Source organism: Leptonotus elevatus, chromosome 10 (assembly GCF_054856555.1).
Source record: "Leptonotus elevatus isolate MCC_2025b chromosome 10, RoL_Lele_1.0, whole genome shotgun sequence".
Taxonomy (NCBI): domain Eukaryota; kingdom Metazoa; phylum Chordata; class Actinopteri; order Syngnathiformes; family Syngnathidae; genus Leptonotus; species Leptonotus elevatus.
Genome location: NC_141248.1, coordinates 13,362,584 through 13,381,305, shown reverse-complemented (window position 1 = coordinate 13,381,305; position 18,722 = coordinate 13,362,584). Strand labels below are relative to the sequence as shown.

The 18,722-nt window shown below is 42.2% G+C and overlaps 2 protein-coding genes across 3 annotated transcripts; one reads left to right on the top strand and one right to left on the bottom strand.

Moving 5' to 3' along the window:
* Positions 1–215: 215 nt before the first annotated feature.
* On the top strand, positions 216–10,008 carry stat2 (signal transducer and activator of transcription 2). 2 transcript variants are annotated; one of them, XM_086086268.1, is made up of 24 exons: positions 216–379; positions 900–1,031; positions 1,343–1,487; positions 1,672–1,767; positions 2,961–3,053; positions 3,144–3,222; positions 3,331–3,416; positions 3,500–3,651; positions 3,908–4,066; positions 4,656–4,745; positions 5,582–5,641; positions 5,746–5,766; positions 5,865–5,958; positions 6,114–6,161; positions 6,254–6,337; positions 6,447–6,545; positions 6,627–6,762; positions 7,040–7,092; positions 7,480–7,565; positions 7,654–7,790; positions 7,869–8,051; positions 8,151–8,205; positions 8,603–8,694; positions 9,698–10,008. In XM_086086268.1, exons 2-24 carry the CDS (start codon positions 901–903, stop codon positions 9,865–9,867), a joined length of 2,349 nt encoding a protein of 782 aa, XP_085942394.1. In that variant the 5' UTR covers positions 216–379; position 900; the 3' UTR covers positions 9,868–10,008. The 2 variants fall into 2 exon arrangements, with proteins under 2 accessions (XP_085942394.1, XP_085942393.1); XM_086086267.1 differs by having other exon boundaries at positions 3,144–3,416.
* Positions 10,009–10,148: 140 nt separating this feature from the next.
* Positions 10,149–13,247, bottom strand: gpr84 (G protein-coupled receptor 84). Its single transcript, XM_086086269.1, has 2 exons — positions 13,140–13,247; positions 10,149–12,251 (listed from the first exon to the last, which is right to left on the bottom strand). Exons 1-2 carry the CDS (start codon positions 13,244–13,246, stop codon positions 11,069–11,071), a joined length of 1,290 nt encoding a protein of 429 aa, XP_085942395.1. The 5' UTR covers position 13,247; the 3' UTR covers positions 10,149–11,068.
* Positions 13,248–18,722: the final 5,475 nt, after the last annotated feature.

Here is an 18,722-nt window from a genome sequence, read left to right as displayed (position 1 = left end):
TTCTCTACGTCACACTTTTGATTGACGCACTGGTCGACCAACTGCAAGCGCTGCTTGATTGCGACTCCACCAATCAGCTCTTTGATTTGACTCGGTGAGGGAAACTGTACAATCGCAGAAGTCCATTGTGGCTCCTACTGGCGCTTTAGTTTAATATTTTTGAACCAAAATGGCTTCTTCGCGTTTCAGAGGTGTGGGAGGAACCAATTCGACGAAAACGAGACCCAAGGAAATACTGTTCATAACATTGACACGCCTACGTTATGTTCTCACTTAATGCAAACCATTGGTCGCGTTCAGGCTGCTTATTACGGCGAAAAATTGAATATTAAATACACCATTGTCGCGATAACCTGTTGCCATCATCTCATGAAGCAAGGTATGGACTTGTTTTGTTTAGGCGACCAAGTTTGCGCTTTCACCGTTTAGCTTCTGCCTCAGACTTTTGAGGGTTTCAGGTAATCATCATTGTTGTCATTTATCAGTTTAATCAACAAAAAGGTCAGTATTTTTCGGTTTCTGGTAGGTAGGTCAGAGCTATCCAATATAACTATATAATAACTAACAAAACAAGTCTGTAGCGTGCTGCACACATTAATAGGCTATGTTTACGAATCAACAGTGTTGATATGTTATTAGATAAATCTTGGTTGTGAACTGCCCCAGATGGCAAAGTTTCCTGCTGTTTCATTGCGTTTTGAAGAAATAGTGCGTAGAGTGCATTACGTTGGGTACATCTCCACTGAAAACCCAAGTACTAAACGCATGATTCACCACTATCGTACTAATATTTTTGGACGTTATGTGAGTTTTTAGACCTGACCACAAATTGAAAATACTACAGTAATTTCTAAGGGTGCCTTAATTATCAACCCTTATCTCTTTTCTCCTGCCCGCAGGATGTCTCAGTGGGAGAGGCTGATGAAGCTGCCTTCTGCATTCACTCAACAGATATACGACCTGTATGACAGGGATGCTCTCCCCATGGATGTCCGCCATTACCTGTCTGCATGGATAGAATCACAGCAGTGGTAAGCTTGGATTACTTCAAACAAAACACATGGTATACTAATATTAAATACAGTAAGCCAAGGGAAGGCAGGCTCACAGGAGAAAATGTGTGTGCCTTTCTAAAAAAAAACACATGCAATGATCACACCAATCCCGCATAGGGCCTACTAGATGATGCAAACCTTCCCCCTTAGGTGATCTTGTTGACGAAGCTGCATCCATGAGTGAAAATACAAATGATGCATTTACTTGGTCTCTTTAGACACCAGTAAACATTGAATTCACCCTGCTTATTATACATTGTTTTGTTATTATGTGTGCTCCTATCTAGGCAGCGAGCAGCGAACGACCACGACTTGGCCGTGGTGTTGTTCCAGGTCCTGTTAGAGAATCTAGATATCCAGTACAGTCGTTTTGTACAAGAGGATTCCTTCTTAAGGCAGCACAACATTCGACGCTATAAGCAAAACTTTCAGGTCTGGACTGAATGTTTGGAAAATTATGCCAAAATGAATTATGTTACGAAAATGCAGTATTGACAATAATATCTTAGAACAACACATTTCCACTATGACCTAATGATATGATGTTCTGTTTTTGTGTCCAGACTGAAAATGATAATTTCTTTACATTGTTTCTGATATGTGCAATTTTTCACAGAGATACCAGGGGAACCCTTGTGCCTTGGCAAACACAGTCTATTGGTTTCTGGAAAAAGAAAAAGAGATCTTGCAGACTGCAGAACTGGCTGAGCAGGTTGGAGCAAGTGTATTTTTGTGGCAAAAATTATGGCTACCGGGCCTAGTCTGGTGAACACATTCTGAGGAAAACAAAAGGTAACATAGCAGAGCTGGCCATGCCCAATGTGGCAAGATTTTACTGTCTAGAGCGCCCCACTCACACATATTCGTACAAAAGGAATCTAGTAGCATTGTGTTTATTCACAAGATAACAAGTCTGCCAATAAAATAAGAAAATAAGAAGGTAATCCAAAACATCTTTATCTCATTTTCTCCCATTTTACCTACAGTTTTGACATGTATACAAAGTTATTTTGGGGGTTTCATCAATAAGATAACAGCTGCCTCCACAGAGTGCTAGCAGCTACTAATCAGCCAGAAGAAGACGGTGGGGTGGAATTGGTATTATTTTTTTTGTAGTAATGTTAAATTACTGTCTTTAAGTAAATTATGAAATTATTACTTTACCTCTAAAACTATGTTAGCGTTTCTATTTTAAGAATTATTAATTAATTAAATTAATTATTCATTGATGTTTTCATCTTGATTTCACTCAGTGAATGAGCAACCTGTTCCTTTTTTTCCCCCTCTCTCTCTCTCTCTTTTATTTTGGCATTCAGTAGTTGAGTTTAGCTTTCCAGCTCATCAGGAAGTTTCAATTCTTCTATTAGTCACTGGCCATAAGGTGCATTATACCGTAATTTCTCGAGCATTACAAATTGTTGAAGAAAAAAAACATGCCTAATCGAGGGGGGCATTATGCATGGTTTCAAGGAAAAAAACGAAAATTCGTTACATTGTATAGATGTTTACTCCTACCTCGGGTTTGTAATCAAAATAAATAAATATATATTTAATTAATAATGTGGCGGGTTTGACATAATTCCCCAATGAAATTAAAGATCGAGCAGTATGTTCCACACATTTTTGATTTGCTACTCTGAGAGGCTTGCATATTTTTAGTCCTTTTGAGAAACACTGAGCCGAAGCCTTGATTTAGTTCCTTCTCACATGACGGTGTTTTGACCTCCGCGTTTTGGTTGAACACCAAATCAAAACAACCTTTGCTACATTTGACTCCATTCTACTTGAATACAGCCGATGTATGAGTATTTTCTTAAGTTGTTCTCCTTTTTCTTCTACCACTATTAGGTGGACTTTACATAAATCCTCTCCTCTTCCTCCTTCTCCCGCTTTGTGTCTTATCAGGTGCGGGTTTTGCAAGTAGAACAAGGAGGCTTTGAGACCAGCAATCAGAGCGACCTTGACCAGAGAATGACCAGCCTTAAAAATGAAGTGCAGGTGCAGATATCGTTGATTTAGCGTTGTGAATAAGTGGAGGAAATATTTGACGTGTCTTTTAGTTTGTTATTTTATGCGTGGGGGTTACAGTGTATGGAACGTACAATGATGTGTCTGGAGGAGCAGCAAGATGAGTTTGATTTTAAATACCAAACATTCTTGATGGAAGGTAAGCAAAGAGCGATTCTCTATTACCATATATCTGAAAGTTTTTTATTATGTTCTTGTGTTTTTTGTTCGTCTTATGCGGAAACTGTGCAATCCCACCGTGGAAAAGCCTCAGCTACGGCAACAGACAACCCTGCAAACACACAAGAAGCAACATTTCAGTCACTAATAAACAAACTCAACAATTGCAGAAAGGTTTGAGACGATGGATCCGTGAAACCATATCAGTGTCTCCTGGTCGTATTATTTCCTCTCTCATGTTTGCATTTTGGATCTAGAACACGCTGATTGGCCTTAATAGGCTACTGGACAGAGCTGAGGACCTGATAGATTTATTGGTGAACAAACAAATGGTGCAATGGCAGAAGAGGCAGCAAAAAAGCTGCATCGGAGCGGCATGCGGAGTTTGTCTGGATCAGCTTGAAAAATGGTACGTTGCATGGTGCGGATGCACATCAGATTTATTCAAAAGATGTCAATTTAAATCTGAAAATGTCGCTTATTTTAATCTTGTGACCAGACTTTACATTGGCATGGATGCAATATTAAATATTCCCGCAAAGGTGTCACATGTTCACTTCATATTAATGGTCCTCTCAGTTGAGGAAGTGCTCAAGCTAAAAATGAACCCGATAGATTCAAACTCACAGAGCACATTTGATTGTTTCATTCTCTTTCCCTTGTAGGTTTACCGGTGTTGCAGAATTTCTTTTCCAAGTGCGTGAATTCCTCAGTAAGCTGGAGGAGCTGGCTGGAAAGATCTCCTATGACAATGACCCCGTGAAGGCCCAGAAACCTTTTCTGCAAAGGAGGACTGAAAAACTCCTGGGAGATTTGCTTAAAAGGTCAACCCCAATATTTTATGTACAATATATGTTGCATGCGAACCTACTAATCCACCCGTTTTTATCCATCTCAGGTGGCGGCCATTTTGTCACTTGCTGTCAATTGAAAATTACATCACATTTTGGTCTTAGATAACGACCAATCACGGTTCACCTGTTTTCTGAGATTGGCTAAGTGACGTTCATAAGCTGAGCCGTGATTGGTCGTTACTTGAGTGAGCCCTGAGCAACTGTGATGTGATTTTTCAGGTGACAGCAAGTGACAAAATGGCCGCACCCTGAGATTGGTAAAATGTTGCTGCTTAATTCATATTCAACAAAAGAAATACTAGTCAGAATGCTGTATTTAGACGAGTGGGTGGGGCATACAACATGTTACTGCTGTCAACAGCAAGCGACAAAATGGCCACCCTCGAGATGGATATAAACAGGTTTTGCTTCTTTATTCATATTGCACAAACACAACATTAATCAGAATGCCCATGTTTAGACTAGTGGGGCTACAAAGAACATATTGTAAAGATTTATTTGGAGTTGACTTCACCTTTTAAAATGCTCATATTATTGTTATTGTTGTTATTTCTTTAAGCTCCTTTGTGGTTGAGACTCAGCCATCCATGCCTCAGGGGAAAGGTCCGCTGGTTCTCCGCACAGGTGTGCAGTTCTTTGTTAAAACCAGGTGAGTGCTGCCTCTGGTTTGCCACACGAGTGTACAGTTCTGTGTTCGGACCAGGTCAGTTTCCAATTCAAGTAAATGCTAAGTTATTTAAAACTGCGTGTGCATGTATAAGGACTAGGGGTGGGAATCTGAATGTCTCACGATTTGATTCCATTCCGATTTTTGGGTCTGCGATTCGATTCAGAATTGATTTTCGATTGAGAACGATTTTTGATTCAAAATGATTTGATTGACAATGATTTTTGCTTTAATCTATAGATGTGCAAGGAATTGTAATTATCTACTTCAGTCTGACTCGCTCAAAAGAACGGCTCCACACTGCAAAAAAACAACTTCTATTGGAATAACTTAATCATGACTTTTTCCTTCTGCTCTCTAATGTGGCTACAACTTAACAGTGTATTAGACCGCATAGAACCACACTGCCCCTCAGTGGCCAAACCGGATACAACATGAACAGCGCTCCCAATAAAGGCACACACAAACAAAGGGAAGACAGTATAAAATAATTTAAATAAAATCGATTTAGGGACATTTAAAAATCGATTCTGAATCGTACTAAATGAGAATCACGCTTCTTATGAGAATCGATTTTTTGGCACACCCCTAATAAGGACCTTTATGGACCTTATTTGCAAGTCGAGCCCAACTTTTTTGTGTTTAATGAACTGCTCCATAGGGAAGATTACAAAATTACATAAACATAAGCAGCACATTTACTTCACAGTTATAATGTGTTATACTCAAAAGAGAATTTTCTAGTGGCAAAAAACCTTAACTAAATGTTTGCAGTCTTGCGTGTTTATCAACACTGTAAAATTTCTAAAATCTTCCAGACTGCTCGTCAAGTTTCCTGAGCTGAATCATTCCATGAAAGTCAGCATATCCATGGACCGGTAAAATAGTTTGTTTCTCAGCGCGGACTTCTATTGATGTTTCGTTGCTCTTGTGCGTTTAATGCTTTTTTTTCTCTCCTCTATCTTTTTTTCTTTTTAATCAGGGAGGCCCCGCAGATGAAAGGGTAAACATTTTTCTTTCATTCTTTGCCTCAAAATGACGTGGTATTACATTGGGAATTGTTTTTAGCGCGTTTATATTGTTATGCTGTCATGCTTGCAGATATCGTCATTTCAATGTCCTCGGCACGACAAGCAAAGCCTTGAACATGTCAGAGAGTCAGAGTGGCGGCATGGTGGCAGACTTCAGGCATCTCGTGAGTGACCTTGATTCTAAATGAGGGATTTGGCTACAATTTCTTGAGTGACTATGGGGAAAACAATCAAATGCTGTTTTTTTTTTTTTGTATTATAACATAAGAAGTCATTGTCAATTGTCCAACCACTGCACAATGCATTTGTTTCTTTGTAGATTTTGAAGGAGCAGAAGTCAGGAGGTGGTGGCAAAGGAGCCTATGATGTGAGTTGACCGGCTTAACATGGGGAACACGCATAGCTATCATTTATATACGAGTTTCTAACCGTGCGCGGCGTGTTGTATGTCGATGACAGATTTCTCTGAGTGTGACAGAGGAGCTGCACATCATCTACTTCAACACTTTATTTGAGCTGAAAGGACTGTCGGTTGAGTTGCAGGTAAAGTGTCTTTATTCCATATAGAACAAATATTCACCTAAAACGATGTAATGAGGGAATGGGTTCCGCATGTTGAAGTTGTAAGTGAATTCCTCGCACCCTACCTTAGGCCACCTCACTACCAGTGGTTGTTATCTCCAACTCCAGCCAACAGCAGAGTGCTTGGGCAACTGTGCTGTGGTTCAACATGCTCAGCCAGGACATTAAAGTGAGACATGCCAAACAAGCATATTCTAAACTGTTCCAAGCTACCACAAAAATTATCTTTAAAAAAAAAAAAATCCCACAGGATGTGATGTTCTTCGCTGAATCTCCAGTAGCCACTTGGCCACAGTTTGGAGAAATGCTTAGTTGGCAGTTTCTCTCAGCCACCAAACGTGAATTGAATGATGCTCAGCTGGAAATGATCGCATACAGACTTTTTGGTAAGTTGAAGAGTTACCATCTTGCGATATGACATGTGATTCCCTCCCAAGGTTTTGCATAGCTTTAATTTGTTTCTACTGTTAGAGATGAAAATCAGACAAGGTTAGGAACATTTCACGTTAGGAACATTTCACGTTCATGTTCATTTTATACCTATTTTTAAGATCACATAGCTTATAAGTCTGTGGACAGACATATTGACTTATAATATATATAATATTGATAGATAAAAAAAGATTTCTTGCACTTGATTATTATTATTTTTGGTCCATCCAGGAAAGCAACAAAGCTATGACATCTGTAGTGTGACTTGGTCCAAATTTTCAAAGGTAAGAATTTTAACTCCGTATTTGTTGGTGTCATGACTTCTGCAAGTTCCATGTAAATAAGACTATAAATTAGGGATGTTAGATGTCGCTTTTTTCAGACTGATACCAGTATATGTACTCAACTCTAGTTTGGCCTTTGATACTGATACCAAGTAGCGATGCCATTAACCCCCACCTCCCCCCCACCCCCCTAATGACATCATTATAAAGATATATCCTAATATAGCATTTCCCCTTAAATTTGCATGAAATTAATAGTAATTTTCTATTCTTCTATTTTCTCATTTCTATTCCCTGGCATATTAGTTAATTGACAACCAATCTCCTTTTCTGACAGCCGTTGCACCGGAATCAATGTGTTGCATTCTCTGGTCTGTCCTGTTATAGGAAAACAGTCCTGACACATTCTGGATGTGGTTTGACAGCATTGTGGTGATGGTGAAAACGTATCTTGAAAATTTGTGGAGGGATGAGTACGTATTTAAACACGCAGGGCTTGATTCAAATTTGAGCCTTTCATATATATTTTTTCCAATTAGTTTCCCCTCATGTGTATCGCAGGCTCATCATGGGCTTTGTGACCAAATGCAAAGAGAAGACCCTCCTGAAGAAAAAACAGAAGGGCACCTTCCTGATACGTTTTAGCGAAAGTGTCATTGGAGGGATCACCTTCTCCTGGGTGGAAAATGATGCAACTGGTGAGCATGGTTCATTTGAAAAGCATGGTTTATACTGTTGCTATGGCAGACTAACGTTTGCCCATTCGCCATCTATAGGTGAGCCGGTAGTGAGGACAGTCCAGCCGTTCACCAAAACGGACCTCTCCCAGATTCCCTTCCATGAAATCATCAGGCATTTCCTCATCTTAAAAGAAGTTCCACAAAATCCTTTGCTTTATTTATATCCCAACATTCCCAAAGATGAGGCTTTTGGAAAATACTATGCTGATAAGAGTGGAAGTAAGAAAAACGGTTTTAACAGTACATTTTGTTGTAACGATGATTTGTAGTCAGACTTTACAATAGTCTCTAACCTTCTAACCTATTTTTTTTTTTTAGATGACTCTCCTTACCTCAAGTACATCAAAACCAGGCTAGTGTTTGCGTTGAAAGGGTAAGTTTAATCCTACTTACTTTTTTGTGTGTGCTGAATTTACAGGCTGAACCAACAGGGGGCAGCATTGCACCACATACATTTACAGTATTTATATTAAGTTCTTCCTCATGCAATTACAGTCACATACTTAAAGATGGTGACTGACACAGAGTCGCCACAGATACAAACGGATTTGGGGAAAGTAGCTTCTGTGCTCTGGCACTGTGTTAAGGTTAAGATTAGATGGGAAGAGACTCGTTTCTCACTTCAAACGTTGTCCCATATACAGAGCATATTGGGGAAAAGAAAGAATCTATAAAGACAATAAAATAATTTTCACTCATGGTGGCAGCACTTCCTTATAATAACTGAATAGTAATTTACCATCAATATGTATTGACACAATGACATGTAGGGACACACTGGAAGTTGTGTCACCCACCGCTTCAGACGTGACAGAGGATGAAGTCCCGCAGCCAACGAGTGACCAATATGGATCGGCTGTTGGTGAGTGATCGCACGCTTTGCAGTCATAACTGCAGTAATCCCCTGCGTATCTGCAGTTTACTGTTCACAAATTCACTTCAGATTCCAGATTTTTTTTTCTTCCTGGAACTATATACTGAAAGATTCACTTATTTGTGGAGTTTGTGCGCTTTCGGAAATGCCACAAGATGCCGCTATAGCTCTGTGTAAAATGCAGTTGGTGTCAAAGAAGTATGTTGAAGTGATCCATCTTGACTGAGAGACCAGCCTGGGTTTGGGAGGTTACAGAGAATTGGCGTACTTTTGATGTGCTTTAAAAAATATGTACTATATATTTTACAATGATATATATTTTATAATATAAAAATGGTTTTGCATCAAAGTTTACTGTATTACTGTTTATAATTCAATTTGTTTATTTGACTGCAATTTCAAAATCAGCATGCCAATTTTACTAAAAAAAAAATCAAACTCAGCAGACCCCCCAAACTGTTATATGTTTTTCATATGAAAAATAGCAATTGTTTTCACAATAGATTACTTTTTTTCTTCCCAAAAATCTATGTCAGAAAATAGGGAAACATGTTGCACATTGTTTTCCAATGTAAAAGCATTTGTCTTATTTTGATTAAACTCAACATTCAGGCTGTTTTCATGAAGGACAACAGGCATTCGTTTTTAGAGACTGAAATCCGGACATTTGGCCAATTTCAATCTAAACCAGAGCTTTAAACGAGTCATTGATTTTCAAACTAGATGTTAATTTACAGTCGGTTACACAGATTTCTGTACTTCCATTGATGCTTCAAACCATTGCTTAATGTATTTATTCAAATACGTTTTGTGACCACAATTGAAACAACTTGTGGTCATGTGTAGTAAAGCAGTATCATAAGGAATTCATGTGTTATGCGGTTACTTTTTCTTTTAGTCATGACATTTCATATAGGTTAACACTTTTCCCGGCAGCATCAGCATATCTTTGCCTTTCTTCTGTTTATTTCTCTTCATTTCTCGCTTTCAGGGCAAACTGGGGATTCTCTGGAGTGTCATCTGGATAATTATGATCTGGACCCCATGCTGTGTGACTCTGGTGCAACCCCAGGAGAGGATCTGATGTATCCCAGCATCGCTAATCACTTTTTTGACTCTGAAATCTTTATAGATGAACCCTTGGTACCTACCAGTCTATAAAAAGTTCAGACATCCTGCCAAGGTGTTTAAACATCACTTCGCCTTCCGTTTTCCTCTACCGTCACTATTTAGTGTTAATGGGAGAACCCATTAATGTTTGAAAAATCTGAGATTCCAAGAAATAAATGAAACATTTGGAAATGGCGTCTCTGTTCAAGTAATACACCGAACACACATAATACGACATTATGGAAAAACAAATACAACATTTAATTCAATATACAAATACAATGTGTCAGCACCAATTGTTAGAGAGTAGGCAACTTGAACTACATCTTAAATTTAGGGTGAAATATTCACCTCAACTTTCATTGCCGTTATCGTCATAAACAACTTGCCCTGGTACATCATTGTCACTCATGAGAAGGAACTACAGTTCAACTCATCTTGATAGTTTCAAAGTGAAGCACAAGTTCCTCATTTTACAGTACAAAATGTACATCTTACACCAAATGGGAAATTCCTGATGACTCTGCAACATGGCGGTGATTCATCCATAACATGACACATGATGCAGCAATGAAATGTCAATTACAAAGTAAGAATTTGTTACATCCTGAAAAAGGTAATATGCATTCAAAGCAATCATCTCACAGTCAACTTGAATCTGGCTTGACCAATAAATAAAAAAACATGGAGTATAGGATGATTATTCTGTTAAATTTCTTTACAAAAGGGAACATCAACCTTTTTGAAACTAAGAACTCTTGGGTAATGATTAATGAGAAGGGACGGATGGGAAGTAACTTCTGAATTGGCTTAAATGACCTTTTAATTATGTGAGGTTTGTCAGAAAAGTTCTCAACTTGTGTCACAATTTGAAATCTTATCTTTTACAAGAGAGATTCTAAATGCAAACAATCTACAAGTCCCTGTGACACAAGTCCTGGAATTTTTCTGAAATGTTTTGTTAATCATGATTAACACTGATCATGCAAAATATAATATTTTTATTTCTCATTAATTACACTTGTCACCAAATTTTTACCAATTTATATATATACAAATATATATATATATATATACATTTAAAAAAAAATTAAAAGTCAAAAATACATTTAGGGACACATAAAGCTGGCTCTTTTTTGCTGTTGACCAGTGCTATCAACAATAATTTAACATAAACCGATCTCAATATACTTCTATAAGTCTCTGCAAGTGCTCACATTCAAATGACGGTAAATTTTTACATTGAGGGATTTTAGGCCCTCTTAATCCAGATGCAAGTAAATGGCCTCACTGCCCTTGTGAGCAGCGATTGATATCCCTTCCGGAATTGTCTGTTCATGACAGCGTAGAGCACCGGGTTGATGCAGCTGTTGAGCCAGGTGAGGTTCGCACAGAACATGTGCAGTACCTGCGGGGCTCGGCCTTCCTTATCCACAATGTTGAGTATCAGGAAGGGGACAAAGCAACATACAAAACACAAGAAAACTGCAAAACACATGCGCGTCACACGCTTGAACTCTGCATCTTCCCCTGAGGCTGCTGGGTGAGATTCCGCAGTGGCGGGCGCAGGTGCGATATCAGATTTGGGCTTGCTTTCTCCCAATTGATTGGTTGGCTCGTCCTGTGTTTCGGGGGATGCTGTGTCACCGTTGACGTCCTCCCTACTCTGCACGCTAAGCTCACTGCTTACAGTCGCCATCCCGCTCTCCAAGCCACTGTCATCGGTGGCTGGTGCTGAAGGTGCCGGCTTCTTCCTGGAAGACCGCCGGCTGAGCCTGTAGCGCAGCAGGGCCTTCGACGCAACCCGCACGCGGCGGTAAATGAGAAAGTAGAAGGTGCCGACGCAGCCCAGTCCCACGAAGAAGTAGAAAAAGAGCAGGATGGTGGTGTAGGGGCGACCCTCGGTCCGATGGAAGCTGCACGTGCACACCTGGGGCACAAACACAAAAACCGACCAGAGCGGAAGGAAGCTGACCAGGCCGAGCGCCCATGACGCCAGCAGGAGGGAAACCAGCCCCCAGTTGGAAGAAAGCCGTTCAAACAGGGCCCTTTTTGCAACCAGGAGGTATCGACTAATCGCCACCAGGCAGAGGGTGATAATGGAGACCGAGTTGGACAGGAAGAGAAGCAGGCCGAAAGCGCTGCACAAGACCTCGCCGCTGCGCCATCTGAGGTGCAGATAGGAGTCAACGGAGATTGGCTGCAGGATGGTGCAGTAGAGGAGGTCAGCCAGAGCCAGGTTGACGATGAGCACATTGAAGCGGGTCCTCAGTTGGGAGTCCAAGGCAAAGGCTAAAACGGTCATCAGGTTCCCCACCGTGCCAGTGAAGGTGACGGCGCATCCCCACAGCACAGCGAAGTAGCGGTAGCCTTCTACTGAAGCGCTGTAGCAGGAGAAGGCGTCTTCTGTTTGGTTGGTGACGTTCAGCAACATTCTGTCAAATGATTGTTCGCTATCAGTTTTTGTAATGTCATGGAAAGTGAAATTCTCACTAGAGTCGAGTCAACCCAATAAAGTAGTCCAAATGTGGCACGAATTAATATTGTGTTTGTGGAATATGAATTAAGCAGCAAAATCCACCCGTTTTTAATCCAACTCGGGGGGGCGGCCATTTTGTCACTTGCTGTCGACTGAAATTCCTGAAAATGACATCACAGTCGCTCAGAATTCAGGTAACGACTAATCATGGCTCACCTATTTTCTGAGTTTGGTCATGTGACACTGGCAAGCTGAGCCCTTATTGGTCGTTACCTGAGCTCTGAGCGACTATGATGTCATTTTCAGTCGACAGCAAGTGACAAAATGGCCACCCCCTGAGATGGGTATTAATGGCGGATTTTGCTGGTTAATTCATGTTCCACAAACACAATATTAATCAGAATACCATGTTTAGACTAGTGGGGCAACATAGAACATAATGTAACAATTTTTTTTTCATGTCACTGGCAAAGATAGATGAACAAATGTGAACCAATTAAGTGAAATTATTTAAGTTCCAGTGGCACAACCGCACACCTGATGATATCTTGAGGTACATTGCTGGTTAGGAATCACTGGTTACACATTTGACAGATAGCAGATTCTTAATAGCATTTTTTTTTTGTGGTCCAGTAGTTCATTTCATGCACATTCTCTACTGAGTCTTAAGTTTGAGAAGTTAATTTCTTCCTCTTCAGTTATTTTGTATACAAATCATTCTCCCTCTACCAAAAGAGGAACACATTTGCATGATAGCAACCCATGACACAGATTACCTGTACAAAACTACAATAAGAGCTAAAACCACATCAGCGCTGAAAGTGATTTTCAAGCATTTTCTTACCTCCAAAGGTGAAATATTTCTGCTGGTTGTCTGAAAAGTCGACGGAGAGCTTTCCGTGCACCGACTCGCTCTCTGTTTAGCTTCCAGTCACGTTTCAATTTATGCATGTTTTGCATGTTGCTACAGTGGCCTTGGCATGATGTAATCGAGGTAGGGTTTTTCCGCATTCTGACATGTCACCATCAGAAAGAGAGCAAAGTTGCATAATCATGTCCTCTTAGTTTCAAAGTAACGGATGTAGAGGTTAATCTATCCTCATGATCATGTATATTTCACTTTTAAGTGTTTTACCAAATAATCACAGTGACCAGGGTTCGTACCACATTCAGGTATCCTCTCATAAACACGTAGGCTACAAGACCAAAATCACATTAGACGCTTTCCAAAGCACTAAATGATCCTTGGCTATTAAATTAGGTGCGGAATCAAGTGATCATTGCTACGTTAAAAAAGGCCAAGTGCATTAAATGACAATTTATGATGGTTAACTCATTCACTGCCATTGACGGCTATAGACGTAAAAAAAATCATTTGAATTATTTATATTAGTTTAACATGTTTTCCACTTTTGTTAACAAGAGTATGAAAATCTAAAAAAGAAAGAAATTATTGTACATTTAGAACAGATGTAAAATTTGTGATTAATCGTGAGTTAACTAGTGAAGTCATGCGATTAATTACGAAAACAATTTAATCATCTGACGCCCCTGATTTTTAATATTTCTTCTTCTTTTTTTTTATTAACTAAAAAAAAGTAATACAATTTTGTATTTTTAATAAACTTTTCTTTTCTTTAAAAAAAGAAAAGATTATTAAAAATTTGGGGCAACAGGCGATTAATTTTTAATCATAATTAAGTTCAAGGAAAATATGCATCAAATGTCGAGATCTCAGTAATGGTAACCTTGAAAGAAGAAACTACACAGAAAGCATTACTCAAACTTACTACACACTTTTTTTGTGATTTAAAAAAAATCGATCTAATTTCAGGTCCAATTAACATTTTATAGTCTTACCTTTACTCTTCGTTAGAACTCCTCCTTTAGGAAAGAAATGTTTTTTTGAGCTTCTTCTGTGGCTTTATTTCCCTGAGCGGTCACTCCGCACACTTGACTCCTCACTTGAGCCAGCGTTCAAGCTTCTATGTCCGTACTGTCGGTCATCTGAGCTATTCCTTGTTCCTATGTCTATCATCTTCAAAATACATCTCAGACACTTTGAATATCGACCAATGGTCTAACCTCCTCATAAATCATATTTTAATGGAAAAAATATCTGCCTCAAATAAAAACCAAATGTCAAAATTTAAAGAAACATGGTCTACGTATATAGAATTTTTTAACCTAAACTTGGATTTTAATTCTGCCTGTTAGCGAGAGCCACAGCAGCGTTATAACTGGCATTGATGTTTCTGTATTAGGCAATTTGTAACTAATGGTTGTGTTTCCATAGTCAGGAACCCGGCTGCTGCCAGCGGGATCGAGCGGATTCACCTCCGATGGGCACCAGGGGTTGATATTCGGATTCACGGCATGCCAGTGGGTTAATTCTGTGGGTGCTGTCCCCCCTGGCGGGGAGTGGGCGGGTCTGCCCCTCTGTTGGCTGCTGGGTGGCGGCTGCGTCTTGGCCGTTCCCTGGGTCTCTTGGGGGGTGCTGCGTTGCGGGGCTTTCCCTGGTGTCGGGGGCGGCGCCGTTCCGGCGCGGTCCGTCGCTCTGGGCCCGGCGACGCGGTTCGGGGCCTGTGGGCCGCCGGGGTGCCCGGTGGTTCCCTCTCCCCTCCCCCTTCCTCCCCCTTGCTGCCTCTCCCTCCTCGCCTCTCCCCGCCCGTCCTCCGCCTCCCTGTCCCCTCTCCCTCGTCGCCCTTCCTCCTCCTCTCCCCCTCTCCTTGCGTCCCTGCCGCTGCCCCCTGCCCTTCTTGTCGTCCCCTTCCCTCCTCCCTTCCCCTTCCCCGGTACGCCTTCCTTCCCCTCCCCTGGGCCGGGGGCTCCATCCATGGCCCGGGTCTCGGTGCTATGGGGGCCGGCGGGGGTGGCTGGGGTTTGGTGTCGTGCCCGCCCCGCTCCGGTGGGCGTCCTGACACCTCGGGTGGGACCCAGTATCCGGGGGGCGAGCCCTATCGCCCCGCCGGACGGGTCCCATATGCCCGCCGGGGTCCTGGTGGGGTGGGTGGGGGCTTGGTGGGCCGGTGCGCCTCCTGCCCCCGCCCGGTTGGGGGGGGCCCCGCTGGTCACACCTCTTAACTCACTACACTAGGTTTGCACAATACACTTTTATAGACATATAGGGCACATAACACACTTTGGGGGGTGGGGTAGGGTGGAAACACCGTCTTCACCCTACAACTCCCCTCCAATTTTAATACACCACACAACTTGTGGGTGGGGGGGGGGGGCTTGTGGGGGTGCCATCGGTTGGGGGCCGCAGTATAGAGCAGTGCTGCGGTCCCCTGTCCGTGTCGCCACCCCCCCCCCCCCGCCCTATCTATTTTTTTTAATGCACCACATACACTCAGCAACATGCTTGGGTGGCGGGTGGATCGGAGCGTGGGAATATCATTTCCATCGGCTCCGGTTCACCTGCTCCTAATTTTAATGCACCACACACACACACTTGTATATACACTGGGTGGGGTCACATTCACGGTTTAGGGGTAGAGTTCGCCAGTCCGCGAGCTGGCGGACTCAGTAACAGGGGTTAATTTTCACAAAGAACGCTGGGGTGACGACCGGGGCCTTCCCCCGCTGGGCCTGGGGTTCGGGGGTGTCGGCCGCCCTCCGGTGCCCCCATCTCCCCCTTCTGCCCCCGGTGTTCCGTCCTTCCACACGGCGGGGGGTGGGGTGGGCGCGGCTGCCCTCTCCGCTCCGCTGTCCGGCCCCTCTTCGGCGCCGGTGCCTGGGTGCGGGTGGTCCCCGGGGGCTGGGGGTCGGGGGTTGGGGGGCTGCCGGTTGGTCGGGGTGGGGTCGGGGGGGGGGGCGGCTTTGTTGGGGGGGCGGTGGTGGGGGTTGCGGGGTGGGGGGGTGCTGGGGGTGGGGGGTGTCTGGGGGATTGGGGGCATGGGGGCGGCTGGGGCTGGGTTGGGGTGGGTGGCGGGGGGTGGATGGGGGGCGGGGGGTGGTGGGGGGGCGGGGGTTGGGGGCCGGTGGGGTGCCTGGTGGGCCTGCAGTGCCCCGTCCTGCTGCGTTGGGCCGGGGGCGCGGGCCGTGTTGGGGCGGGGGGCGCTCCTGCTCCTGGGTTTGCTCTCCGGCCGGTGGCCCTGGTGGGGCCCGGGGGTCGTCCTTTGGCGCTGCCGCGGCCTGGGGGGCCCTGAGGTGTTGCGCTTGCTCTGTTCCGGCGGGGGTCGACGGCTCCCCTCTTTGGTGGAGATTTTCATGCATGCCAGATCCACCACACCAGCATCTACCGAAACTCAGACACAATCTGTTTCCTCCTCAGGTTATTGAATCGGTGGAGGCTGGTGTCTCGGATCTCACGCGGCTTCGTCTGTCCTTCCTTCCTTTTCTCGGTCTCTCCGTTGGTCTCTTGAGGCCTCCCTGACTTTATGTTTTTTGGATTTGTTGGGGTCTGGATGTTTCTTGGGCTGGGGAGGAGTTCTGGTGGGGGGTGTCTGGTCGGTGCTGGATTTCACCTTCCTTGGTTTTCTTCGGTCCCCTCGGGTCTCCTGGTGTTCGATTTAGGTGAACGGTATGAGATTTTTTTTTCTAATAGGTTTTCTGGTGAGCTAACAAACACACGCACGCACGCACGCACACACACATACTCACCCACACACACAAAAAAAAAAAAAAAAAAGGTATGTATGTATGTATGTATATATGTATATATGTATGTATATATGTGTATATATATATATATATATATTTAAAAAAAAAAAAAAAAAAAAAAAAAAAAAAAAGAGCAATGATGATGACATTTCCGAATGAACAATACTGAGCTCTTAAAAAGAAAAAAAAAAAAAAAAAAATACATCTCAGACACACTCGCAACAAAGCAAATAAAGTGCAATAACTTTTTACAACTATTTACCAGGAGCGCTGCAAAGCATGCTGGGAACTGCGCCGCCTTACTATTGCTACAGAATATTACTGGAGTTACTTTGTTGCCTCAGGTAACATAATCAAATCATTTTTGAGGTATTCATTAATCTCTGTGAGTTATACACAGGCTTGGGGACTAACGGAATACATGTACCGCCGTTACGTAATCAGATTGCAAAAAAACTGTATTCCATTACAGTTACAGGAAAAAAAACATGTAATCAGGTTACAGGTACATTTATTAAAAATGGGGATTACGATGAGAGAGAGAGAGTGAGAGAGAGAGAGAGAGAGAGAGAGAGAGAGAGAGAGAGAGAGAGAGAGAGAGAGAGAGAGAGAGAGAGAGAGAGAGCTTCACGGACGGGAGGAGGAAATGACGACCGATATTCACCGGAATTTACTCGGAGCGAAAGTTTGAGCTGAGAGTCCAGCAGCATGCTATGCGCTGTAGCTTCTTGCTAGCTAGCCCGCTAGCCTACAACCATAATGTGAGTTACACCTTCCAAACAAATCTTCCTTGCACCAATTCACTATTTAAACATCATACACAACATATACACGGCTAAACTTGTGACTGGGATAAATGTTCATTTTGCAGTTGATGTCACACAGCGTCATCCTCATTTGATGACTATCTATCTATCTATCTATCTATCTATCTATCTATCTATCTATCTATCTATCTATCTATCTATCTATCTATCTATCTATCTATCTATCTATCTATCTATCTATCTATCTATCTATCTATCTATCGTATAGAATATATATTGTGGTGATATTTATTTTTATTTTGTCTTCATGGGCATACTCAATATTGGAGTAATCCAAAAGTGATCCAGTTACATTACTTTAATATTATGGTACTTCGATTACATTACTAACTACATTTTTTTAACAGGTAACTTGTAACTGTAATGGATTACATTTTAAAAGTAACCCTCCCAACCCTGGTTATACAATGGGCTCTTTGCACAACTTGACTACTTGCTGAAATTAACACCACTCCTTTGTTTACTGTCTTTCATGATTGGACACACCATGAAATCACAACCTGAGCTATGATGTCATTTTCAGTCGACAGCAAGTGTCAAAATGGCCGGCCTCTGAGATAGAAAAAAACAGATTTTGTTGCTTAATTCAGAATGCTGTGTTTCAATTAGTGGGCCACAAAAAATATAGTATATTATTGTAAAGAACATTTTTGTGCTCGACTACACTTTTCACAGAATCTGGCTGGAACCGTGTTAAAGCGGTGTGTATCCAACTTTGATGAGCAAAATAGCAGGCTTTTTGAGAGAAAATTATAAAGTAATCCTGGAAAACCATCAGATTCTTAAAAATGGAAAATCATAATATTCTGGGGGAATGACCAACAAGTTTAATATCACTATCACTAATGTGATTTGTTTTTACTATACAGTCCTGAGTTTTGTACAAAAAAAATCCTCAAAATTACATTGCAGTAGATGTTTAAAAAACATTTTTTTTAAATAATTTTTTTGTCTGAAACCATTTATAATGCAACTTGTATAGATTGAAATCTACA

What these genes read in the sequence shown, in the direction of transcription:
- stat2 (XM_086086267.1), top strand. Translation starts at nt 901, where the DNA reads ATGTCTCAGTGGGAGAGGCTGATGAAGCTGCCTTCTGCATTCACTCAA. An exon ending in GCCTTAAAAATGAAGTGCAG is followed by an intron (nt 3,054 to 3,143) that starts GTGCAGATATCG and finishes TGGGGGTTACAG; the next exon opens with TGTATGGAACGTACAATGAT. An exon ending in TGGCAGACTTCAGGCATCTC is followed by an intron (nt 5,959 to 6,113) that starts GTGAGTGACCTT and finishes GTTTCTTTGTAG; the next exon opens with ATTTTGAAGGAGCAGAAGTC.
- gpr84 (XM_086086269.1), bottom strand. Translation starts at nt 13,246, where the DNA reads ATGCATAAATTGAAACGTGACTGGAAGCTAAACAGAGAGCGAGTCGGT. An exon ending in GAAATATTTCACCTTTGGAG is followed by an intron (nt 12,252 to 13,139) that starts GTAAGAAAATGC and finishes ATCATTTGACAG; the next exon opens with AATGTTGCTGAACGTCACCA.